The following is a 26,213-nucleotide window of genomic DNA, read 5'->3' on the forward strand; positions in this document are numbered from 1 at the left end:
AAATAGTCTCTGTGGCTCAGACACAGGAGAATAACTTGCTGTTGCAGAATGACTGTGTTTTTTTAGATATTTTCTGGGCTCCCTGAGGTTGAGGATGGGCCGCCATTCTTTCAAGTTCTTGCGTATTTGAATGAAACAGAAGCAGAATCCTTTCCCTGGTTATGAGAAAGGGACTCTCTCTATCACTCCCTTTCTGAGCATAGCCCCCACAATCCAGCATCAGAAGTTTAGATGTTCTGGAATGGATGTGTGGTGGGTTTGAAGGTAGGATCTGGGTAAATTCTAAGGTGTGGCCATATTGAAAAAGCTTTAGAACCCACCGACCCGATGTTATCTTCTGCCGCCTTTGTAAGAACTGGGATATCTCTCCCCCATATTTGAGTGTTGAAGCTGCATAAATAGCCAGAGCCTGTAACTGATCATTGGTGACGACCTTTTTCTTTTCCCTGGCGCGTTGTTTTCCCTCTAGGTGGAGGTCTGAGTAGGCCGGTTGCGGCGGTTGTCTTTGTGCATATTGTGGATGGAATTGCTGAGTGTAAGATGTGTAGGAGGGATAGCGATATTACTGAAAACCTCCTCTATAAGATGGTATCCCTCGTCCTCTGGCTCCACGAGAGGGCTACTTCTTGAACTGATGGGTCCCCAATGATCTGTCTGTGTCTGTGTCAGTTTTTATTGTATGTAGAGCTTCATCTACATATTTTCCAAAAAGAGCATCTCCGTCTAAAAAAGGAAAGTTTAAGATCCTGTTTTGCAGCTCATGTCTGAAGGTGGTAGCCTTAAGCCATCCTTGTCTCCTAAGTACCGCCAATCTTGCAAGCTGTCTAAATGCAGTGGTGGCAAAATCCATCACACAATCTATGATTTCCGCTGAGGTTTGTTCTCCTTCTTGCAATATCTTCCTCGCCTCTTTCTTTGCTTCTTCTGTGAGTTGGTTGATAAATGGTGCTATGTCAGCCCATAATTGCTTTTCATATCATCCCAACACAGCCAGGGAATTTGCCACCCTAACTGGGAGCCCCCGACATTGAGGAAAACCGCTTTCCAATATTGTCTAAGTATCTGTCTACCTTATCTGGTGGTGCAGGGATTGGGACGGACAGGTTCTTAGATCGTCTCTGCTTTGCATTCATTATCACTGACTCAGGTTTTGGATGGTCTTTTAGAAAGCTGGGGCATCTTCCGGGGCTTTATGTTCCTTGACTAATAGCAGGAGAATGTCCATTACCATAGCTGGATTTTTTGTGACTTTTAAGCCCTCTTTCCTGATGTAATTGACAATGGGCATGGACCATACACTATTTTGAAACAGTTCCTTAAAGTCAAATAAAAACCAGTCCATCTGTTTAGTTGGTATGAGGAGTGTGAACCTCTTAGCTACCCTTCCAGAAAATTGTGTAAACCCTCAATGTCTTCTGGTGGTGGGTGAGTCTATAAGTATGGGCGATGGATATGATGGTGTGGGGCTGAGGTGCTCATTCCATTCCAAAATGGGGTCTTTTAACTCTCTTTGTCAGAGGTGCCTGGTTCACGCAGAAGTGCTGTCTGTGTTGTGCGTCTTGGCAAAGTAGGTAATGATCTAGGCCTTTGTGGTGGAGTGGATGGCTGAGTTATCGGAGGTGGAGAGACTGTAGAAGCCTGTTCTGTAGGAGCAGTTGTAGGAGGAGACAGCTTCTTGTAGTCTGAGGTCATAAGCTGTAGGTCAGTAATTAAAGAGCTGTGAAGACAAACCATGACCTTCTACTGCTGATATTGTCCCTTTGAAGAATAATATTCTTGCTGCTCATACTCCTGCTCACAGCCTTTCCTGACACTTAACTTGTAGTTCTGATTGACTATGAGCAATCCCAAATGGCCCCTCATCATATGAATCCTGTTCCTCTACTAAGTGGACTGAAACTAGGGGTGTCACTTTACTAGGAGAAGTGTGCTCTGGTGTTTTTAGCATGCTCCTACTCTGTTGCTGATGTTTTTCTGTTATAAATGCTGTCAAAGTGCGTCAACAAGGTTGTCGATGGGGGTGGTTTCGTTTTTACATAGTGGCTGTCGACGAAGGGGTAGACGACTGTATTGCTAAGGTCGGCGATGAAACCAGTGTCAACGGTGGAGCTGAACATGATACCGTTGACAACGGCTTGATGGAGATTTTCTATGTGATGACGGCCTGATCATAGCCGTTGTCATTGCCAAAGACGTCATCAACAAGGAGGAAGATGTGGTGGACACCATTGTGACTGTTGATCTTGTTGTCTACGCTGAAGCTGCCATGTATGTGGTTTTGCTGACGTCTTCGATGACGATGTTCTCGTTGACGATGGCTCTGTCGATAGAGCTGAATAAGGTTTTTGGAAAGAATGGCTTATTTTAGGAGGTGGTGTAGCCAGGTTATTTTATCTAATTTTCAGTAGGGGATGTCCCTTTTTGAGGAGATTTAGAGGGACTTCCGCCCCTGTAAGACACATGGGATGTTTTAAGGCTTTGTTTGGCTGCTCTGCAGAAGATTTGGAATGGGATGACCTTTCCCTTTTAAAGGGCCTTGATGAGGTAACAGCGGATTCCTTACTGTCCGAACTAGAAACTAGCTCTTTCCTGTTCTTGAGCTTCTGAAGCCAGATTAGCAGACTTCCTTCCCTGCCCTTTAAGGTCTTAGTCGAAAAGGTATGACATACCTTACAATCTTTGACAGAATGGTCCAGGTAGAGGCAATAAATGCAATCTTTGTGAGTGCCTTCTGAATGAAGCCTCTTTTTTCCACAGGAACAGCAAGCCATAAAGAGGCTTTACTTTTCCTTATCTGACATAAGGAAAGGATTCAGTGTCGGCTTTACAGAAGAAGGGAAGCTATGGAACCAAGGATAATTCCTTCCCAGTACAACAAAACAGGAATTCTTTCTTGAAAAAAACTGAGCAGAGCTCAGTGGAGACTGCCGACTCCCTTGCATGACGTGCAGTAGAAAATCTGAGGGATTGGGGCTTCTCTCAGGAGGTTTTTAAAGGCTGGTGTCGCATGATTATTTATGTCTAAAGTTTGGCCCTTTTTTAAATAATGACTCTGATATGGTACTAAACTGAAAGGCCTAAGGTCTATATATGTTTATGTCTATGGGGACTTTACTTTTCTAAGGTACCAGGGACTCCCATCTTGACGACAGGAAATTATTCAAGCATGTGAATCTATGAAAGTTCCAAAACTGGAGTAAGCATAGGTTCAAAGGGAGGTCTAATGAGCTTTGAAAGTACAATTTTTAAATCCTATTGAGGAGAAGGTGTTTGAACGGGAGGAAAAACTGTCCTATTCCCTTCTAAGAAATCCTTCACTACAGGTATTTTAAAAAAGGAGGTTTGTGAAGAAGAGTTCCCATATATAGTACCAGCAGCAAGAGGAATATTTCAGGAAGAAAAAGAAAGGCCAGATCTTGCTAGGTGCAAAATATGTGGAATAACGACCTCCTCCCTGCTTTTGACAGTGTTATGGTTATTTTAAATAGACCTGATGCAGAATGTCTTGAACACCAGATGCAGAACTTCTTGAAAGCACATGAAGTTCTTGTGGAAGGCTTATTTGCCTCTCTGAAGTTGGTCAAACAATTTTGGGGAAGATCTAAATGACAATATTACAAGAATTAAGGAGCCACGCTGGTAAATTAATTGATGAACTTGCATAGAAGATCCAGACTGTACAGCAGCTTCCTGTGTGGTCTCTGATGAGTTAAGAAGATCTGTGACCGACCACTAACGAAGCCATTCCAGAGATGTTAGTACCATTTTTGCTTTGAAATGTCATAAGTTGATCAACTCTGTTTGAATTAGAGGGATGTGAGAAAAGTGGAGAAATTTCCCTGGCCTTTCGACCAAAAGGGCATTTCCAGTGGTGTCTGGCAGGTAATGTCTTGAGGAGAAGTTTGGGCACTTTTTATTATTTGTGTCTGCAAAAAGATCTATTTTAGGATACCGCCAGTCTTTGAAGAAGTTATGCAGTACTTTATTGTTGAGGTTCCAGTTGTGATTTTCTTGTACCAAATAACTTAGGGTAGATGCTCGCACATTCGGAATGCCTGGCAAATGGACGGTCGTAATCATTAGATTCCTTGCCTACAGCCATTTCAAAATGGGTTGAGAATTCATGGGCAATTGCCCCGAGTGTGTTCCTTCCTGCTTTAATACAATGTAGCTCTATTCAATGTCGGAACCAGAAGTACATTTGTTCTGAAAAAAGGGAAAAATTATTTCTGACCCAGATTGACAGCTCTCAACTCTAAATTTAAGCAATAGGATTCCTCCTTCTCCATGTTCCCTGTACTTGTAGACAGTCCTCGAAAGGATGCCCCTGTGATTATAGTTTGAGAAGGAGTGTCCTGATGCAAGAGAACATCTTTCAAAAGATTGACTGCTAGACACCCCCAAGGGAATGATTGGATGGCTTGATGGGATAACATCAACTTGTTCTCCCAAGTTTCTGATTTCTGGTTCCATTAATCTTCCATGCATTATTTGTAACTACATCACGTGGAGCCTGCCATCTGGTGTTAGAAAAATAGATTTTTGCCATTGACGCAAGTAATGAGGAGATTTTTGGGGGTGATTCTCACCCTGGCGGGCGGCGGAGGCCGCCCGCCAGAGTTCCCCCCTCCAGAATAACGCACTGCGGTCATTAGACCGCTGCGGGTATTCTGGGTTTTACACTGGGCTGGCGGGCGACCGCCAAAAGGCCGCCCGCCAGCCCAGTGTAAAACAACCTTCCCACGAGGACGCTGGCTCCGAATGGAGCCGGCGGAGTGGGAAGGTGCGACGGGTGCAGTGGCACCCGTCGCGAATTTCACTGTCTGCAATGCAGACAGTGAAATTCATTGTGGGGCCCTCTTACAGGGGCCCCTGCAGTGCCCATGCCATTGGCATGGGCATTGCAGGGGCCCCCAGGGGCCCCACGACACCCCATACCACCATCCTGTTCCACAGGATGGCGGTATGGGGTGTCTGAATCCCCATGGCGGCGCAGCGAGCTGCGCCGCCATGGAGGATTCAGAAGGGCAGTGGAAAACCGGCGGGAGACCGCCGGTTTTCCACTTCTGACCGCGGCCGAACCGCCGCGGTCAGAATGCCCTGCGGGGCACCGCCAGCCTGTTGGCGGTGCCCCCGTCATTTTAGCCCTGGCGGTCGACGACCGCCAGGGTTAGAATGACCCCCTTAGTCTGCTGTTAGATGGAAGCTGTGTTTCAGAGTGTGACATTTCTGATACAACCAGTAATTCCTATGAAGGAAACACAACAATGGTGTCTACTGTCACTATTAAATGGTGAAATCTATGTACTGGGGCTATTGTTTTTGAAAGTTGATGTCAACCCCAGGTCCTGCAAGATGTTTAGTGCCATCCAAAAAAGTTCCTTCATTGTACCTGGAGATGACACTTTTACTAACCAATTTTGCAGATAAGGGTAGATGAAAATAATATGCCTTCACAAGTAAACAGCTATCACTGCCATGCACTTTAAAAAGGTGTGCGGGGCTGACATGAGGCCAAAGGGGAGAACTTTGACCTGGAAGTGATGTTTTTCTACTACATGTTAGGAATTTACTGGTTTTCATTAGGATTGGACTGTGCAAGTGTGTGTCTTGGCTATCTGTCATGCACATGCAATAAATTCCAGTTCCTTTATGATAAGAAGATACTCCCTCCAGTGTATTCCTTTACACTAAGGTGTACACGTCTTTGTAGAGAAAGTCTTGATGATATTGAAAGGATTTCTTGGGTGGTATTGTTGGTGGAGATTTGAACTTGGGAGACTATCCATTCTGAACAATATTTAAGGCTCACTTGTCTTTTGTTATATTTTCCCTCTCTTAGAGAGGATTTGAAATGATTCCCCCCAACAAAGTAACTGACAGAGTAGGGTAGGCAGACCTCATTGTTTTATTGTGGTTTCCCTTCAGAGGAAATGTTTGTTCCCCTCCTCTGCCAATAGAGGGTCTTTTTGGATGATAATGCTGCCTTTGCTGCAACTGTTGAGGAATTGAGAGGTTTGAACACTGCCAGAAATACCGTCTCTCATAAGGTTTGCAGCGTCTTCTGTATTCCTTTTTCTTTTCAAGGTCTACAGCTTTTAATGTGTCTAGTTCAGCTTTCATTTTGGCCATCAACTCATCTGCATGAGATCAGAATAGTGAACTGCTCAAGAAAGGAAAATTCATAATTCTTTGCTGTACTTCTGGTTTACGCCTGCCAGCCACAAACTGGCACTGCTTCTGAGGGAAAGTCCATGGACTGATAGGTCAGAAGAGTCTGCTGCAGCACTTATGACCCGTTTTGAAATCATCATGCCCTCTAGTAAGATCTGCTAAAAATTCTGTCTGTCTTCCTTCTGCAGTTTTTCTGTGAATCTTTGTAGAGTGTCCCACAAAGATCTGTCGTAATGGCCTAATGAGACAGTTGCAGTTTCCGTTTTCATAGTAGTTGAATCTGCACCACATAATTTTCGGCCCATTGATTTCACACTTTTACTCTCCTTTTCAAAAGGAACATTGAAAGGAGGTGCAAGTTTGAGATAGCTTTGTGAGGCAGAAATTACCAATGAATCAGGATGAGGATCTGATCTTAAAAATAGAGGGTCTTTACCAGGTGCTTTATATTTCCCATTAGTTTAAATGGTGCCGTTTTTGCTGAAGCTGGTGTCAGAAACAACTGCATGGTTGGTTGCAAAAGACCTGGAACCAAGGGCAATAAATGCCTGGAAGAGGTTCTGTGGTGAAGAGTTTAAAAAATAACTGACCTAAAGGTGATATGAATCCGGATAGGAATGTTCAACTTGGTAGCTCCCTTAGCAATACTTCATTAAAGGTATTAATTTTGTGTACTGGTGAAATTCTGGCTGGTGGAGAATTCAAAAGAGTTTAAGAGTGATCTCTTATAGATAAATTTGTAGATGACGTTGATGGTAAATGTTGGCAACATCTAGCAGTCCTGAGAGAAGATCTTCCAGTATGATGTTTGTGACGTCTAGAGAGGGATCTACATCTTCTTGCGGTGTTAGATATTCTTGGACATCCAGACCTAGCATGTCCTCTTTTCCGTGGAGTATCTTTATGCACAAGCCTAAATGGAACCTGTAGGGCCACAGGTGACCTTAGTCGCTGTGGCGAAATGAGAGTTTGTGGTGCCACTGGTGAAAGGTGCAGAGACTAAAACCTTCGGGGAAGAAGAGGGAACTAAACTGACCATTCTTTGCAAGTGAGTATGCCCTGGAATAATCTGAATCAGAGGATTGTGCACTGGCTTTCCTTTAAAGCAGTGGAACCAGTCTGCTGTAAGCCTCTGTGATGGAGAAGAAGATTCAGATGGTGGAGGTGGTCTTGATGATGGTGGAGGTGTTGACATGTACTTGTTGCGTTTTCAAAGCCAAGGTACCAGGTTTCAACAGTGATTACCTGTGTTCGCCATCCTAGGCCTCGACATTGATCGGTAACATTGATTTTTTATGAGAATTCCTGCACTCTTTAAATCTAACTCTTGGGTAGTCTCTAGAGCAAGATGAAGGTACAAAGGGTAGGATAATTTTCTCCTCACCGTTTTTGATTCCTGTAGACTGAACAGTCTGATCCACCACATATCCCTCAGGGTCATCTTCTGGATGATGATCCTTAGGAAGGCATTAAAATCAGAAGTCTTGAGGGTCTGATTGGGCTTTTTTCTTGCCACATTCAGGGTACTTCACAAAAAATGCCTAGCTTCTAGGTGTATCCTTGTGGGCGAGTAGGCTAGGTGCAATAAGTAACAGATGATCATCTGCAGGCCTATAAGGATTGCTTACTGAGATTATTACAAAGAAGAAACTTTTTTCCATTTCACTACATAGCAAGTGCTTATAGTGGGCTTTCTTTGGAATTTACACTTAATCCTCTGGAAGTACACGGTTCCCAAATTATAAGATTTCAGATGTGCAATTATTGTTGCTGTGTAGACAACAGGCCTTGTGAGCTGGACCATCTATGGTCCTCATCCGATTAATGATGCTTCTGTGACTTAATAGTCACTTGAAGTTCTTGTTGTTTCACCATTGCGGTTTTGGCTAAACCATGGGCTCTGCCAACAGATGAAGGAAGATGCCCGTTTCAGTGTACCCGTGTTGTCCTTGAAAATCCGACTTGATAGGGTAGGTCTGGCGTGTCCCCATAGTTTTTACTGTCTTGGTATCCTTCCTAATAATAATTTTTTTACTTGGAGTCCACCTGAGGGTGTAACAGAGTGTTCTCCATCGAAGAGCACACTGAGGATTTGTTGTTCTACCTACATGCAAACCCAGATTCTTGCAGCCAGGTGTGACGTCACAGTGAACACACTGGTGTTTGTTTCTCTGGAAGGCAGTGTCAGCTATCTATTGTTGGTGTGAGATTACTTCCCCTTCTTGATGAGCTTTTTTCCATGTGTTAATGTCTCCATCACCTCTCAGTGGTATCTGTCATACCTTGACAGCAACCTAGCGGGGTTGGCAATGCATCACTGCATGGCGGCCACTACAGCCATCGGCTTACCTGCATCAATGATTTGCTTTCTTTCTTTGTCAGGTGGAAGGGCATCAGCTGTACCCTGCACAAAAGTGTATTACTATGAGTGAATCTGTGGGACACGAGGTTTACTGTACATTGTGTCTGGTGGCACCACAGCATAATGTGTTAATAGGGTATTTTTGGTTTGTTGATGAACCATTGAACTTGCTGTCTAGTATGTACAGAAACTCAATGGACGGTTCTGTTTTTGATAGGGTCTCCATGAGTAAGTCCTAATTTTCTTGTACTACATATAGATTGATCTTGTGATGGTATTTTGCTTTCTGGATGACTGCATGGTAAGTTGTGACATCAGACAGGGATGGCTTTTTGGGATATGGCTCCACAGATAAGTCGTCTGGGGAGTGACCATGTACGTGACTGTGAAGGTGGTAGGGTATGGGCTTTAAGAATATGATAGCAACTGAGTTCTTCTGAGATCAGCTCTGTGAATAAGAAAATACGTTTTCAGAAACAATGTTGGTCATTTGGAGGGGGCACTGTTGGAATATGGCCAGAGTCTAGGTCTACATCAAACCTTGATTCTCTTACAACAGACTGTTTATCCTCATCTTCTGCTGGTGTTAGATCACTCGCAAAAAGAACAGGTGATGGATGGAATGCTGAACAATGTTGTAGGAAAGTACCTTCTTTCTTGGCATGGTTAGTCCTTTTTTTATGCCTGATGTCAGTGTGCTTGACTGTGTTCACTGGAATCCTGCTAACCAGGACCCCTGTGATTATGCTCTCTCTCCTAAAACTCTGTATTTCACCCACAATTGGCACACTGGTGCCCCCTTATACATCCCTAGTATACGGTCCAGTGCATTGGAGTTCCAGGGGATCTCTATGGGCTGCAGCATATATTTTGCCACCCATAGGGAGCCCATGCAAAGGCTTTTGCAGGACTGCCATTGCAGCCTGCATGAAGAGGTGCAAGCACCCTATCACTGACATTTTTCACTACACTAGGTCACTTATAAGTCACCCCTGTGGTAGGCCTTCAGCCCAGAGGGCAGGGTGCAAAGTACCAGTGTGTGAGGGCCCCTCTTCAATAGCAGAGGTGTCCCCACAAACTCAGACCCATTTTCCCAGACTTTGTGAGTGTGGGGACGCCATTTTACACGTGTACTGAACATAGGTCACCACCTATGTCCAGCTACATAATGGTAACTCCGAACATAGGCATGTTTGGTATCAAACATGTTGGAAACATACCCCAAGGTTTTTGCAAGTATTGGTTGTATGATTCCATGCACTCTGGGGGCTCCAAAGAGGCCCCACAGTATTGCCATTTCAGCCTTCTGAGGGTTTCCAGGCAGCCCAAGCTGCTGCCACCTCCCAGACGGGTTTCTGTCCTCCTGTTGCTTGAAAAGCTTGAGCCCAGGAAGGCAGAACATAGGATTTCCTTTGGGAGAGGGGTGTTACACTCTCTCCCTTTGGAAATAGGTGTTACATGCTTAGGAGGGGTAGCCTCCCCAAGCCATTGGAAATGCTTTCAAGGGCACATTTGGTGCTCTACTTGCATAAACCAGTCTACACCGGTTCAGGGACCCCAGTCCCTGCTCTCATGTGAAACTGGACAAAGGAAAGGGGAGTTACAACTCGCCTGTCTATCACCACCCCAGGGGTGATGCTCAGAGCTTCTCCAGAGGGTCCCTGGATTTTGCCATCTTGGATTCAAGGTTGGCAGGGATCTTTGCGAGTATCTGAGTGGCCAGTGCCAGCAGGTGACATCAGAGACCCCTCCTGATAGGTGGTCACTCAGCTAGGTGACCAAACCCCCTTTCAGGGCTATTTAGGGTCTTTCTCACTCAGATTTGGATTGCAAGACTCCAACAGGAATCCTCTGCATCCTCCACTTCAACGTCTCACCGAAGAAACTGCATCTGGACTCTTCAGGACCCCACAAGCTGCAACAAAGAAGCAAGACACCTTCTGCAACATTGTAAATCTGGCTCCTTCCCGCAACTGCAACATTTCTCCGGTTGTGCATCCTCGGAGGACAGCCCGTCTTCAGCCTGCATCAGAAAAAGAGGGAATCTCCCTTGGGGTGAAGGAGTCACTCCCCTGCTTCTGCAGGCACCAACTGTTATGACGACTGGCTGCATGGATCCTCTCTCCTGCTGAGCTGCGTGGATCCTGCACCACAGGTGGTGGACTGAAGTGGTCCCGAAGGTCCTCTCATCCAACTATCCAACTTTAGTGGAGGTAAGCTCTTGTCTCCACACGCAGGACAGTACCCTATGCACTGCCCCATTTGCAGCTGCCAATGCTTGTTGGCATCCTTCCTCCAAGATCTTCGTGCATCTTGAAGCTCCAGCACTCTTCTGCAACTTTCGTGTCCCCATCCTATGGGACTCCTGTGAGCGCTGCCTGGTCTTCTGTGGGCTCTCTGTGTTGCTGAGGGTCCCCTCTGTCTTCCCCTCCTGGGTAGAGTCCACCTGGTCCTTCCTGGTCCCCGGCAGTGCCACTTTCTGCTAACCGCAAGCTTTGCGTGTGCCAAGGCTTGTTGGCAGACTCCGACGACGCAAACCTGACTGCAATCCTTCATCCGGCGTGGGGCATCACATGCACCTTCCAGGAACCTCACTTCGTCTTCTTGGGTGTAGTGCTGACTCTTCTTCCTCACCGGTGGTTCACCTTTTGCACTTTCATTCTGGTGGGCAGAGGCTCCTGCCCTTGCTGGACTCTTCTGTGCTTCTTGGACTTGGTCGTCTTCTTCTACAGGTGTTCTTGTCCAGGAATCCACTGTTGGAGTCTTGCAGTCTCGTCTGGGTTTTTCAATATTCTTCTTTACTTCTCTGTGTGTGTTCTGGGAAACTTACTGTGATTTACTCCTGTTTTCCTGGTCGCTGGGGTGGGTTGTGGTACTAAGCTTTTGGCTATCCTAGTATCCCCACCTCCCCTCTAAACACTACACTTGTCTATATGGGGGACCGACTTTCGCATTCCAATTTCTTAGTATATGGTTTGTGCTCCCCCTAGGCCCATTACTAACTATTGTGATGTTCACTAATTGCACGGTTTTCTAACTGTTTTATGCCTATTTCTGCATAATAGTGTTTATAATTGGTGTATTACTCACTTACTAAGGGAGTATAGTCTTTATGGCATTTTTGGTATCTGTGTCACCAAAATAAAGTACCTTTATTTTTGTAACACTGAGTGTTTTCTTGCATGTGTATAAGTACTAAGTGTGACTATAGCGGTATTGCATGAGCTTTGCATGTCTCCTAGATAAGCCTTGGCTGCTCTTCCACAGCTACCTCTAGAGAGCCTGACTTCTAGACAAGGACTACACTAGGCTAATAAGGGATAACTGGACCTGGTATAAGGTGTAAGTACTATAGGTACCCACTACACACCAGGCCAGCCTCCTACAAATGTCAAACATTCACCCCAGTTCGAGATCTGGGCCTAAATCCATTGTTTTTTTTGCCCACCATGCCACCCCAGTTTGGACCAAGACATATGCAAATCAATCTTCAATCTCCTACCCAAGGGAATAGTCCAGCCCGAACTGCTAGACCAGGTCCTCCCTGGACAAGAAACAAGAATCCTGGAACCTGGTTTTGAGGTATCATCCATCATCAGCCAGACTAGCTTGAATCCAGTGCACAGTGAGCCCAGGACCCACGTCTGGGCATACCCAACGTACATAGGGCGACAAATGCAAAAAGAACAGATGATGGATGGAAAGCTTAACAATGTCAAACAATCTCAACCATTCAGCCCAAGTCAGAGATCTGGGCCTAAATCAATTTTTCTTTTCCTTTTTTAGGAAGAGATGTGGATTCAAAGTATGGCTATCAAAGGCATTTCTTAGCCTGGAGTTGGGGGAATATCCATTACTGTGGGATAAACCAGAGGTGCAGCCTTTGTCCTTGAAGTGGGTTACGTTAAGCAGGATGTTCTTCGAAGAAAGAGTCATTAGATGAAACATCCTATCTGACTCTGCTCGCACTGGTTCCCTGGAGGATATACCCTTTTACCATTTGAGTAAGCTATCTTGACATCTTTAACACTGGGTGTAACTGATGGCTCAGAACAGCCTCAATTCTTCATTCAATACTGTACTGTGCCCCCAAATCTACCCAGTGCTAGATGCTAGTTTCCAACAGAAGACCTTAAAGGCCAAACAGATTGTTTTTTCATTGTCCCTCAGAGAAAGAGGATGTACACCCAATCGTGGTCTGACCACAAAAACATAGGGCCTCATTAAGAGGCTGGCAGTCCAAGGATCTCCATCCTTGGGGTGAAGGTCAGACCACCGCAACTGTGGTCTGACCACCATATTAAGCGGGCAGACCCACCAAGGGACAGCTGCCTCCACCAAGAATGTGGTTCCTGATGGTCCGACGGCAGTCTGAATTGTACTCAGCCAGGGCAGCACTAAGTTCAGCTCCGCCTGGCTGGTTACAACTCAGCTTTACGCCAGCCTTCTCATGGTGGGGGTCCCCACATGAGAAGGCTGGTGGAAAGCCAGTGCCATGCACTGCATGGGTAGTGCAGGGGCCCCCCTGCATAGCACAGTCAGAATGCGCACTGTCTGCTTTGCAGACAGTGCGCATTCTGAGGGTGCTGTGTGCTACGGTATTGGCCTTGGCTCCTTTAAGGGAGGCAAAACAAATATTGTAGTACTGTTACTGCCAAGCAGCCCGGCAGGAACCACGTACTACAATGTTCTCGTTGGTCAGCCCAGTAGGAACTTTGTAATATGGTTGTGGGGTTTGCTGGGGGGGGCATTATGGATATTATTGGCTGGCCACACATGGCCAACGAATATGGATATTGTTGATATCAGCCTATGGAGTCAGGCATTGAATGATGAATATGACAAAATGGTATGTCAACCTTAAATCCTATATTGGGGTAGCAAGTGAATGTCATGTGGAAATGTTAACACAAACAGATGAATTGAAGAATAACAATGTGTAAATCATGAAACATGGAGAGAGCTGTCATAATATAATATGAGGACACAGCAAATGGTGTCTGCTAAGTGATTATCTATATATTCGTTGTACCTTTCCTGTATGGGTTTATCTTTTGGTATACCTGCAATGTTTTTATGGGAATGTCGGAACTAATCTGGCAGGTCCGTTTTTTGGTGGGGATTCCTAGTACACATGCCCCTACAGGTGTTCAAAGACGCTTTATGTTTTTATATTTGTTATCAGTCTGTGCTTTGTGATTTTCATATAAAAAACTGTATAGAGTATGATGAAGTTTTTACTCTCTTTTATGATTCAAAGTTTTTAAATGAAAGTGGGAAATAATGTTGCAGGTGCCCTTGTTGGTGGGGAGTTACTTACCTTCAGTAATGCCTTATCTGGTAGATACTCTATTTAGCTGCAGATTATTTACTTTACAATTATCCCCAGGTGTCAGACTGCATATGAAAATTTTCAAGCATTCGGCACTGTCATCCACAATGGAAGTAACATACGCAGCAGCTATATAAGCACCACTTTGCCGCGATTAAAGTTAATTTAACAACTTTCCACACCAGGAGCGTGGAGCCCTGATGAATATTGACCACTGGTGTAAATTTCTAGAACGGTTTTCAAGGGGGGACCCTCATCCTTTAATCAGGTCACAGAGCAGGGAGGATGGGAGGGTCGGTAAGGAATCTGCAGCTAGACAGAGTCTCTTTCAGATAAAGAATTACTGAAGGTGCGCAACTGTCCATCTGATAGAGACTTCTAGCCACACATTCCTTAGCTTTGAATAGATACCCAAGGAATACCTCACCGGAGGTGGGTCTGCAAGATCAATTTAAACCAGCCCAGTGGACCTGACTGTCTGGCAATAGTGCTTAGCAAACATGAGCAGGGATGCCCACATTGCAGCCTGGCAGCTCTCCAAGCTGGAACTCCGTGAGTTAAAGCAGTGGTCACAGCTTTGGCTCTGGAAGAAGGAGTGCGTAGGCACTCAGGTGGTTGCTTCTTGGCCAATGCGAAGCAGATCTTTATGCATAGAACTATCCACTGGGAGATGGTTCGTTTCTGTGCAGCCTTCCTTTACTTGGCCCGGAGGTGCCCTACGAAGAGTTGATCATCCACCATGAAGTCTTTTGGGCAGTCAAGGTAGAATGACAATGTTCTTTTTGGGTCCAGGAAGTTGAGTCTCTCCTTTTCCTTAGAAGGATGAGGTGGGGCAAAAAAGGTAGGCAGTATAATGGTCTGGCCTATGTAAAAACAAGTGACTGCCTTCAGAAGGAAAAAGGTACGTGTCTGGAGAAACAGTTTGTTAGGGTATAAAGTAATATACGGAGGATGCACCAAGAATGTCTGCAACTCGCCCACCCTCCTGGTCAATGTAATGGCCACAAAAAAAGAGGTCTTGATGGTCAATAAATGAAGAGGGCAGTTGTTCAATTGCTCAAAAGGTGTGCACATCAGAAAAGTGAGTATCAGGTTCAAATACGACTGGGTCTTGATGAACAGTCTGAGGGTAAACATGGGTTGCAAACGTTTGAGAAATCTTGCCACAAAAGGTAACTTAAATAAGGAAAGTTGGTCCTGCAACCACAAAAATGCAAAGACGAATGAAAGATGGCCCATAGCTGTGTCCAGAGCAGAGCCCTGCTGGGCCGAAGAAAGAATAAATAATAGGACTTGAGAAAAGAGGAGCAGAGAGGGGATCAATGTTTCTGCATACACACCAGGCTGCAAATTTGTCCCAGCGGCAGACATAAGCCGTCTTGGTAGAGAGATGCCTGGCTGCCAGAATAACATCACAGACTTCAGGAGAAAGACTGAAGGCTGTCAGCAGTCGCTGTTCAATTACAAGCATGGAGGCAGAGGGTGAGCAGGACCCTTCCCTGTTGCTGCAATAAAAGATCCTCCCAAAAAGGTAGCCTGACTTGAGGACTGATGCTCACGCTCAACCAATGGGGGTACCAGAATCTCCATGCTTAACCTGAAGCCACAAGAATAACCTGGGCCCAGTCATGCCAGACCTTCCTTGAGAACTATGGGCAGGAGTGTTATTGGCGAAAAGGCGTACAAGAGGCCCGTACTCCATTTGAAATAAAAAGCATCTGTGACCGAGAGCCGCCTTAGAATCTCCAGCGCGCAGAGCTGCTGAAATTGTGCGTGCTTGCTGGTGTTCAACAGATCTAACCAAGGCTCTCCCTAATCTTGAAAGAGACCTTGCACCACCTCCGGATGATGATGCCATTCATCATTTGCTATGGATCGATGGCTAGGTTTGTCCGCCCTGGCATTCAGAGAGCCTGCCAGGTGTTGAACCACCAGCAAGATGCCCTAGTGTTCCAGCAATATCCAGAGACGTAGAGCCTTTTGCTGCAGTACCACATGGCGGTAGTGTTATCCATGAACACCAGCACTAGCTTTCCCTTCATGGAGGGTAGAAAGGCCTTCAAAGACAAATGAATCACCCAAAGCTCCAACAAGTATATTTAGCCTGGACCTGAGTCCACTGAACTCCACCTCCCCTAGATGGCCACCCCAGCCGTGACGCATCTGTCATCACAGTCAGTTCTGGCTGGGGAAGATAGAAAAGTCTGCTGCTGACCCAAATGCAGTTTGTCAGACACCACTGAAAATCTGTTGCAGTTCCCTCCAAGATCTGGACCCTGTTGAAGAGGTTGCCCTGATGCTATGCCCACTGCATCTTCAAGTCCCACTGCACAGTTTGAATAAACTAGCAGGATGCAGAAGGTTATGAGGCCCAGTAGCCTCAGAGTCTGTCGGACCAAAATACAGGATAGAGGTTGGAACATCGGTATCATAGCCTGAATATTCTGGACTCACCATTTAGGAGGATAAGCCCGAAACTTCACTGTGTGCAGAACAGCTCAGATTAAAGGGAGCATCTGAGAGAGAGTAAGGTGTGACTTCAGCATGTTGATAGTGAACCATAGTGAGTGCAAGAGAGTCCACCGTAGTCTGGAGGTGGAAGATGGCTGCCTGGGGCGAGCCCACCTTCAACAGCAAATTGTAGAGGTAGGGGAAGATCAAAACCCCAGAACTCTGCAGGTGGACTGTAACCACCACCATCACCTCGGTGAACACCCGAGGGGCGCTGGTGAGGCGAAAGGGGAGCAGGGTGAATTGAAAGTGATCCTGGTAGATCATGAACCCCAGGTAATGTCTGTAGGTGGGCAGGACTGGGATCTGAAAATAAACATTCTGCAAATCCAAGGCCTCCACCCGGTCTTCTGGATCCACGGCAGACAGAAGTTGAGCCTGAGCGTTTTTAATTTCTCTTGTTTGAGGAAGAGATTGAAAAGGCACAGGTCAACTATAGGACGAAGGCCTTCATCTTTTTAGGGCACCAGATGGTAGTGGGAATAGCAACCCCAACCTACTTCTGATGCAGGCACCCTCTCTATAGCTCTTTTGGCGAAGAGAGCTGACACTTCCTGGCGGAGTAAGGGAAGGTGATCCTACATCAACGAGTCATATGTGGGTGGCATAGGTGGCTTGCAGAGGTGGAGAGGTAGCCGCAAATGAGATAGAGTAGCCCTTTTGTACAATTTGTAGAACCCAACGGTCTGATGTTATTGACCTCCAGTGGAGCAGATGATAGTGTATCCTGTTCCCCACTGGATGCCCATGCAGGCTTGGAAGCTGCGGCTGCCGGGGGAGTGGTGGACTGGCCTCACCTCTGGCTGGTGTCTTTAGTGGTAGCGGTCCATGGGAGCTGCGTTGGAAACCCCTTCAGTGGCCATGGGAGGGGTGAAAGGTGGTCTGGGGTGACAAGAGGCCAAAGAACAGTCCAAGGACCTGGCTGTAGCCCTGGAGTCTACAAATTGTTCTAGCTCTGAGTCCGTCCTTCCCTCCAAACAGATGAGAGTCATTAAAGGGCATTTCCATAAGCAATGCTTGGACATTCCCAAGAAAAAAAGGTGTCCTCAGCAAGGCATGATGCCAAAGGGCCACCAACGAAGATATTTCTCTACCCATTAAGTCATTATGTCCAGACCACAAGAAATGACAAACTTTGCTGTTCCTCCCATTGGCACTAGCATATGAAAGTATGACTCAGGCCTTCTCCAAGACCATAGACAGCACTTGCGCAACAGAGTCCCATATCGTATGGAAGCCAGGGCCTCAAGTGACATGCAGTGTTCACCGAATGCAGTGCTAGGCTGATAGAAGAGAACATTCTCTTTCCTAAGGTATCCAGCCTCTTGGATTTCAGCCACCCTATGCACAGCCACAGTGAAAGAGGTCTCTCCCTCCATAGCCACAATAGGAGGGGAGACCAGGCCAGTGTCAGATGAGGTGTCTAATCCACCAGCATTTGCCAGATCCTCATACCAGGTATCCTAAGTATCATGCAATGGGTGGCATTATTCATCAGGATCTCCATACTTCTTGCATTCGACCCCTATGTCAGGCCTGTGAAAGACAAAAGGCTGTGGTTCCAACCCAGAAGGCATGGCTCCAGATGGTGCCAGGACCAGTATCATGCAACACCAGTCCTGCTCCTTGTCGGTTTCAATTCGAACTATCTCCGCTCATTACAGTTAATTCAACCTGACCTGAGTAGCACCTAGTGATTTACTTAGGGCTCTGAAATAGCCAGTTCAGAAAGCTCTAGTATCCACAGGATGTGGCAGCTATTAGGAGTTAACAATAAAGATCATAGTAGAGAATTGATGGTAACAATTCCCTGACTCTCAGTTGGGAGCTTGGCACATCAGGATGCTTTATACAGGGAATGCGGCCTACGATTTCAACTGATCTAATATCTTTATTGCTTCAATATACACATTACAGTCACAGACTAATCAATATAGTCTTCTAGCAGCCCTAAATCTAGGCATATAAAAGAGGTATTTTTCGGCTTTGGAATAACATTTTCTCTGAGCACATGAAGGTCTGTTTTTTTCGACGGCGATCAGCATGAGTGCCGTGCCCATCTAATGTTCAACCGTTTAAACACCATTAGGCCACAAACCGCGATATTAATCAGCTACCAAAGTAATCTATGATGAGTCAGTGGGGCTCCCCAGATTGTAGTAATGGTTAAGCAGGGGTCCACAGAAGTCAAAAAAGATAAGAACCACTGGTCCACACACAAAGGTTCTTGCTTAAGTGACAAGGTAACATGGTCAGGTTTTTAATAGCTTTGCTGATTTGAATAACGCAGACGTCGTCCAATGTCAGATATCAGTGAGACGATCTGTAATTATTACTAGACCACTGTGAGGCTGTGCTGACAAAACGTAAAAACTTTTTAAATTCCCGTTTCCATATTATTAAATAGCATCCGTTTATGTACTTACAACTTGGAGTGATCCCACATGGCGCACTGTGCATCTGACGTGCCCTAGAAAATGTAAAGCAAGAGCCCTTGTGAAATCAAAATATGGATTTGGAGTCAGTCATGCACAAATCTGAGTTTAGACAGCATTTTTTAAATGCAGTTGATACACTGTAGGAAGCATGATGGAATTCCCATTACTAAACCATCAATCAAACCATTCTTTCTATCTTGCACACTTTCCTCAGCGTTTACTTTACTTCATCGTTTAATAGCAGATACTGAATAGAAATCTGCCACTTTAATCTTGCTTCAGCAAAAAAAAAAAAAAATCACATCTCTTCCCCATCTCCCAAAAAAACGCATCATACCATTTTGAGGCGCACTGCAAACGTAGAGGTAACATGGACAATCACATGCTTTTGTTATAGAATATGACACTATTATTACAATAATCGTAAAAAATGCCTGAGCATTTCCAGCCAAATTACCACAACACCACGACAGAGCAGAAGCCACAGAGAGGGACTCGATGTGCTGACCGAAGCGCCCTAGTACATTCCTTGTGCTGTTCGAATACTCGGGCATTAAGAAGTTCAAAATACATTTGGCAGTGCTGGCCTCCTGAATTGATTTTGTGCTTTTCATGTGTTGCTTGCCACTAGGCTGGTAATCTTCGCTTTATTAAAACACAGCAGTATAAAAATATATAATCAAAGTAGTTAATTCACACAATGTGGGCTCATCACCTCAGCCAATCAGGACCTTATGCTACATTATCCTCATGGAAGGGTGTAATGATATTCCTTGCTGCGTCATCAGAGGCACTCTGTGAATCTACGAAACCTACCAATGTGCTGTAAAAGTTAATATTTACGGGTATATTTCTTTCTTTAGCACTGAGCCTTTCGTAAATTCATGTTTTTGAAATAGAATAACAAGAAGTATTTAACTAGAAAGGGAGCACAATGGCTCATCGCTGGCTCTCGCATTAGTTTCCACAAACTAAATGTTTCAGAAGAGCGCGAGAAGTACTCCACACTGCTGCTCTGCAGATTTTGAAGCGGGTTACTTGCATGCAGAGCTTTTCTGGCTGGTTTCCCGCGCCTTAAGCATGCCTGTGGGGCCTGCTGCCTTTGAGATAAATAGCTTTATACAGGCAATAATCCATTTGGCAATCCTTCATCTTCATAAAGGATATCCGTACTACGTGGAAAGAGAAACAGAAATCCGTAGCCCTTTACATTACACAAGGCCAGATTTATTTTTTTAAGGCACGCGGATATTTTCCCAAAATCGCGCAACGTCGCGCGTACCCCGGGAAGTAAACCTGGCATCCCAGTTCCAAAGTGGGCATCTTTGGCCCTAACGCCAGATCCTCTCTTACATACAAGCACCACAGAGCTCTCTAAAGCACGCAACCCTTTCTCAACTAGGAGGGCATGCAAGTTTTGAATAAAGAGAGACAATTCAACCATATGGTTATCATGGCTGTATTAAGGCACTTTTGCTACACATTCTTACAAACTCTCATGGGAAATGTCTTGTATTTTTAAAGAAATACGCGAGAGTTCCCCAGACCAAAAAAAAATAAAACATCACAGCTGGACTTCCGGGACACTAGGAATGCAAGCTAAGCTCTCTCCAATGTTCGACCCCTCTTCCTTTCCACACTGGAGTCGGTAGGAATATTCAGGCGTAATATCACTCCCTATGACGGATCGAGGAAGGCGTGCATAGCAAAATGGATAGCCCACAGCTCCATCACATTTATGTGCACCTGATTCTCCGGCTCTGACCATTGGCCCTGCACCGTAATGTAACCTGATGGGTACCCCAGTCCAATGAGGTGTTGTTTGTAGCTATGGTAGCCTGTAACAATATGAATCTAAAGAGAAAACCCACCAAAAGCTTGGAGGAGCATATCCATCAGTGCAGATTCAGGAAGACAGAATCGAAAATCACCAATCAAATCAAGTGCCCCCTCCCCCCTCATGTTTAAGCCACTGCCTGATGAGGCACCATAGAATGTCTCTCATTCAGCAAATGAGACCATACGTCCTAACAAGACCTGGAGAACAGTGATCTGTTCTGAGTCAAAACTATCAGAATCATATCCTGAAAATCTAATCCTCTAATGGGGAAAAGGCATTCAAAAGGTTCATTCCTAGCACCGCTCCTATGAAAGTCAGCCTCTGTGCTTGGAAGAGATGGGTCTTCTGAACGTCATTTGCATTCACTACCCAGTCATACAAGTACAAAGATACACTAACTCCTGACCTCTGCAGTGAAGCCACCAAAAAAAGTCAAGGCCATGGTGAAAATTTGTGCAACAGTCATCAGCACAATAGACAGAACGTTGAACTTTTACTACTGGAACCCTACTGTAAACCTTAGGTATCGCCTCTGAATGGGCAGGATGGGCAGATGAAAACAGGCATTCTGGAGGTCAAAGGACACCAATCAATTCCTGCACTAGGGGCCAATAGACCCTGCCTAGGGGCAGCATCTTTAACTTTTGCCACTGATTGAAAACTTTTAAGATGCAAAGTCCCAGGATGGATATCATTCATTAGTCATACTTGGGGAGCAAGAAGTAAAAGGAGTAAAAATCATATAACCTCTTTCCTCCATGTGCACCATTTCTGTGGTCCCTGTGTTCAGCAAGGACAGACCTTGAAACTCCAAAATTGAGGCGCGTACCAGAAATCATGTCCTGGAAAAGACATGCAGTGGAAGAGTACAGAAAGGGTAGGGAGTAGCAATTGTGGATTAGATAGATGACCCAGCGATACATCAGAAATGTCTTCCAATTGGCCGAGAAATGTGAGCCTCCTCTCTCAATTTGAAGCAGGTGGCATAGATGAGGAGGACTCAACAATGTTTTGAGGCCTCAAAGTCAGCATAATTTAGCAGGAACTTTAGCTGATGCTGTCCGCAATGATGGCATCCCTTAGAACCTAGAATAGATTCTTGGAAGCCGGGATTGGTGGAAAGTTTAGTGCTGCCGGCACTGTTGTGCCCTGGAATAGCCTCAAAACATCCCATACTGCTGGTAAAATTGTTTCAGCAGGGAGGCTGGGCCTAGTGATTGTGTCTCATGGCGCTGCTGTTTTTGAAACGTTCCAGGAAGGAATTGCCTCCTTCTGAACACTCACTTACTATTGAAGTTCATGTCTATATGGACTGTCTGCAGATGTTCTGAGTATCAAGTGGAAGACATTCAAACATGGCGACATAGGGTTGTAGCCATACCCATGGACTGAGCCATGGTGTCTGCAAAATCCTGGCTGCACTTCAGGCTCTGTTTAGAACCATACAAACAATCATTGACTGGATTAGAGAAAAGCTTTTGCACATAGTCAACCAGACTAATAGTCAATTTTTCAATCGCCACAGGCCACGGACTGGCCCGGTAGGTATGAGGCATTCACTGTGCACAGGTCAAGGAGAACAAAGGCAAACATTTTTTAGCCATTAAGAGTTTACTTCATAGGCTCTCACTCTGGAAGGGACGTAGAAAGACACTAAGGTCCAACTTATCTGGGGAAGCTTGGACCACTAGACTTTCCAGGGGGAAGGGACATCACAAAGTTTGCGTAGTACGAAGATTTGTGTTGTCAAGTGATTATCCTGTGGACTGCCAAGGCCCAAAACGGTTTCTCCAAAGCATATGGTACAGGCACCAAAATTGACTCTTTAAAAAGCTAGTAAAGGCTCTGAAACTGAAACCAAAGGGCATTAATATTTCTACCAAAATGTTAGACTTCATCTCAGCAGTGGGCCAGGTTAATTGTAACGCTTTTGAAGCTTTTCATACTACTGAAGTGAAAGAAGAGACTTACCACAGTAGGGTAAAGGGTGGCCCATTCTAGGGATGTATCAAGATCACTTAGGCTTTGGAAGTCATAGAAAAGACTTGCATTTGTGCTGTAAGAGGGGAGGAGGTAGTCTGTCTCTGAGGAGGCATCCTTTATGAAGTTATAATCATTATTGGGCATAACAATCAAATGAGATCCAAAGAGTTTTTCCATAAGAGCCAAACACTGGACCCAAGGGAGTGGTTGTACCAAAAGTGTATCAACAAAACCAGGTTCAAATAAACCTTTTTTTACCACTTAGAAAATATCTACAGAATTTGGAGGTTTCAAAGGTGCTGCCAAAATCGTCTATGAGGGCAATGATAGGTTTGGAGGAAGCGCCAAGCACACTGTGGCAGGACTTTGAAAGAAATTGGCTTACTTGAAAGAACAACCAAGAGTAGAGCCTGTGAATGTACAGAGAAATTTGTATCAGGATCAGCGCCATCAGAATAGCTAAACCCACAGAGTAACTGGGAAATCCTAAAGATATCCAGTAAGACCTGCTGAAGGCCTCCACTTGCACAGGGAATTCCAATTGAATATTTTTCAATGCTGGAATCAGCTCAGCAGTGAGGTAAATCCGGGGGGGCATTTGGGGTGTTAGACCCCTGTTATAAATATATGTTCTGGCAAATAGTTGGGTGCAGGTGTTTCATTTGGATATGGTTAGGTGTCAGTTCATTTCAACTAAGGCTTTTTACATACACAGACAAAATCACACACACACTCTTTTGGTTTTGGAAGTCTTAAAAAAAGTTGGTTATTTTACAAAATAGTGTGATTACTCTCACTTCTTACCCATGTAAATCCTCCTCCACTTCCTTTTCATTGCCCCTAAAGTCCCTCTCATGTGCCCTACTGGTGGAATAATACATTTTCACATTATATTGTTGGAAATTCTGAAGCTCACAAGAACACACCGCCCACACAATCATGCTGACCAAGCTTCATCCCTGCAGCTCAGACAATGGGGAAAAGCCTAGTGTTGTGACTCTCAATGATCCTGAGAACAAGAAAATGTCCTCAAGGAAATGGATTTCCCCTCATTATAGTGTTTTTTGCTTGAAAATCACTTGGAAGATCTTTCCCTGTCACGAAAAATAACTCCGAGAAAAGAAGAAGGGGAGCACTTTGGTGTATCCCTGTGAGCTATCTCTGAAAGCCTTACTGAAAATAACTCGACCTCCCTCTCTCTGATGGCATTTGGATGCATGGGTGTTCAGGAGTCACATCCTAATGGGTCTGTTCTGATCACAGACACCACATGCACATGTAGTGTGACCTCAATAAGGATATTTTCTTGAACAATTGAGAAAAGCAGCTGTACAAAATTGAGGAATTTTGTCAGTGAAGCAATTAGCAGCCCTCCAAAGAGGCATGGGAAAACATGCCTGGCACTTCTGACTCCTATACCACTGTGACTTCAGGACGCTCAGGCTTGACAGTGATGAACTGAGTTATCCTGTAAAAATGATAACATTAAAGCTGCTACAGGAAAATGTACTCACATTAAAAATAAGGGAGAGCTCCACCATTATCACAGGCTCAGCAGGTTTGGTTGGAGGCCTGACTGTCACCGTGAGCACTTTGGAACTCACAGCCAACGAATTTCTAGGACGAGAAGAAAACACATATTACAGATGTGGCAGATCAAAACAACAATCGCGTGCAGGTGTGAGAGAGACTGGGCGACAGAACAGTGCACGAGGTAAGAAGGCCGGAGGGATACACAGAGTCTGCATGCCTCCGCATTGAAGTGTTTGGGGTTTAGTTTGGGGACACTAATGGCAGGAGTTTATTTTTACGCGTTTCCATTGATTAATCTAGAACACATAACAGCGCCTCAGCATCACCCAGGCACGCATCACCAGTAGGGATCACCGCTGGTGATTTATATACTCCCAGTGGCAACGTTACACAGCAGACAGAGGTATAAACTCTCCAAATCGCTAAGTAGAGGGAGACATCTATCCGCTCTGCTTCGCACACATGCACCTTCGAGCCATACACAGAATCCAAGTCACAATGGAGAGAGGCTCGTCTGATTTATTTAACTGCTCCTCTATTTTAAAGCAGTCATATTGTTAAGGAATTTCTCCACTCCCCCAGCACTCCACATCCCCTGCATTAGTTCTAGTCCAGATAACTAAGACAGAGACATCTTTACTCACAAACGCATTCAAACGCGTGTACTGAAGTTCGGGCTAACAACACACTATACGGATCTCACTAAAGGAATAGCCGAGTTCAAGCATCATCTATATTTTCATACGAGTAGTCTGAGGGCAATATTGAAACCATCTGTCAGTCCGGTGTAAGAAAAATCCAAGACACAACATTTCAACTGCTAGGTCCTGAAAAAAATAATACATCTCCGATTTCTTTAGTTAGCAGTTCAAATGTTAATCTATTCAGATAAGAGAAAGTGGAGGTTATGTCAGCGACACAACTACTCCACGTAAAACGCCTGTTTTTAAAACATTATCTGCAAGCATTTATCGCACGTACAGAATTCCAGAAATGTCATGTTTCTGCATCAAACGTCCATAACAGGACTACCTAAGCCAAACCCTGGTAATTCTTAGAAATCTATCAGGACATGTTTTAGTGTGGTACTTCTTAAAGCAAAGATAATTAAAAAAGTATTCCCGTGTGAAGCAGGAGTAAAATAACGTATGCACAATGACACACTGGCAAGTCGTGGTGCTCCTTGTGCGGTATATATTTAGGCACACAAAAAGAGACGAGCACAACACTTCAAAGTACTCATTTACGTGTAACAGGGTTAGATCATTTTGTGACTGTATACATAGAAGTAGCTATGCGGTGTTATGAAGCTCTTGCTCTGTGGTACTCTGCACAAGCATTCAAAAGGAAGGACGGCAGGAAGACTCTTTGTGTGGTACTCTGCATCAATACAATGCAATATAAAAATAAATAAAATAATGCCTCTGTATAACGTCAAGGACAAGCAGGCACTCGTGTAGGCGTTTAAGGGGCACCTCCCTTTAACGTGGTGTTGTGCAGAAGCCAATATCACTTCCATCAGGTCATCGAGAAGGTAGTCAACAACCAACTATCCCACTTCTTAGAGGACAACAGCCTACTCGACGTCTCCCAGTCCGGATTCCGCAAGAACCACAGCACCGAGACCGCCCTTATCACCTGCACCGACGACATCAGGAGCAGGTTCGACAAAGGGGAAACTGTTGCCCTCATCCTCTTTGACCTTTCTGCAGCTTTCGACACCGTCTGTCACCACACCCTTCGCACACGCCTTTCCGATGCCGGAATTCAACACAGAGCCCTGGACTGCCTCACCTCCTTCCTCTCCGGAAGAACCCAGAGAGCCCGCCTTCCCCCGTTCCTGTCCAAGGCCACCAAGACCGTCTGTGGAGTTCCCCAGGGATCCTCACTCAGCCCCACCCTCTTCAATGACTACATGGCTCCGCTCACCAACATCGTCTGATTCCATGGCCTCAACATCATCTCCTACGCAGACGACACTCAGCTCATCCTCTCTCTCACGAAGGACCATGAAACTGCTAAGAACAACCTCCACACCGG

The 26,213-nt window shown here is 45.2% G+C and overlaps 1 protein-coding gene across 18 annotated transcripts in view; it reads right to left on the reverse strand.

Moving 5' to 3' along the window:
• The window catches only part of ADGRB2 (adhesion G protein-coupled receptor B2), a 1,191,470-nt gene that overhangs the window by 311,562 nt on the left and 853,695 nt on the right, over positions 1-26,213 (reverse strand). For all 18 annotated transcript variants that reach the window (XM_069223314.1, XM_069223308.1, XM_069223306.1 and 15 more), the window contains 2 exons: positions 24,155-24,257; positions 18,806-18,849 (listed from right to left, as the gene is read on the reverse strand). In XM_069223314.1, the coding sequence (XP_069079415.1) occupies positions 18,806-18,849; positions 24,155-24,257 (147 nt within the window). The remainder of the gene's footprint in view (positions 1-18,805; positions 18,850-24,154; positions 24,258-26,213) is intronic.

This window comes from Pleurodeles waltl, chromosome 3_1, assembly GCF_031143425.1.
Source record: "Pleurodeles waltl isolate 20211129_DDA chromosome 3_1, aPleWal1.hap1.20221129, whole genome shotgun sequence".
NCBI classification, from domain to species: domain Eukaryota; kingdom Metazoa; phylum Chordata; class Amphibia; order Caudata; family Salamandridae; genus Pleurodeles; species Pleurodeles waltl.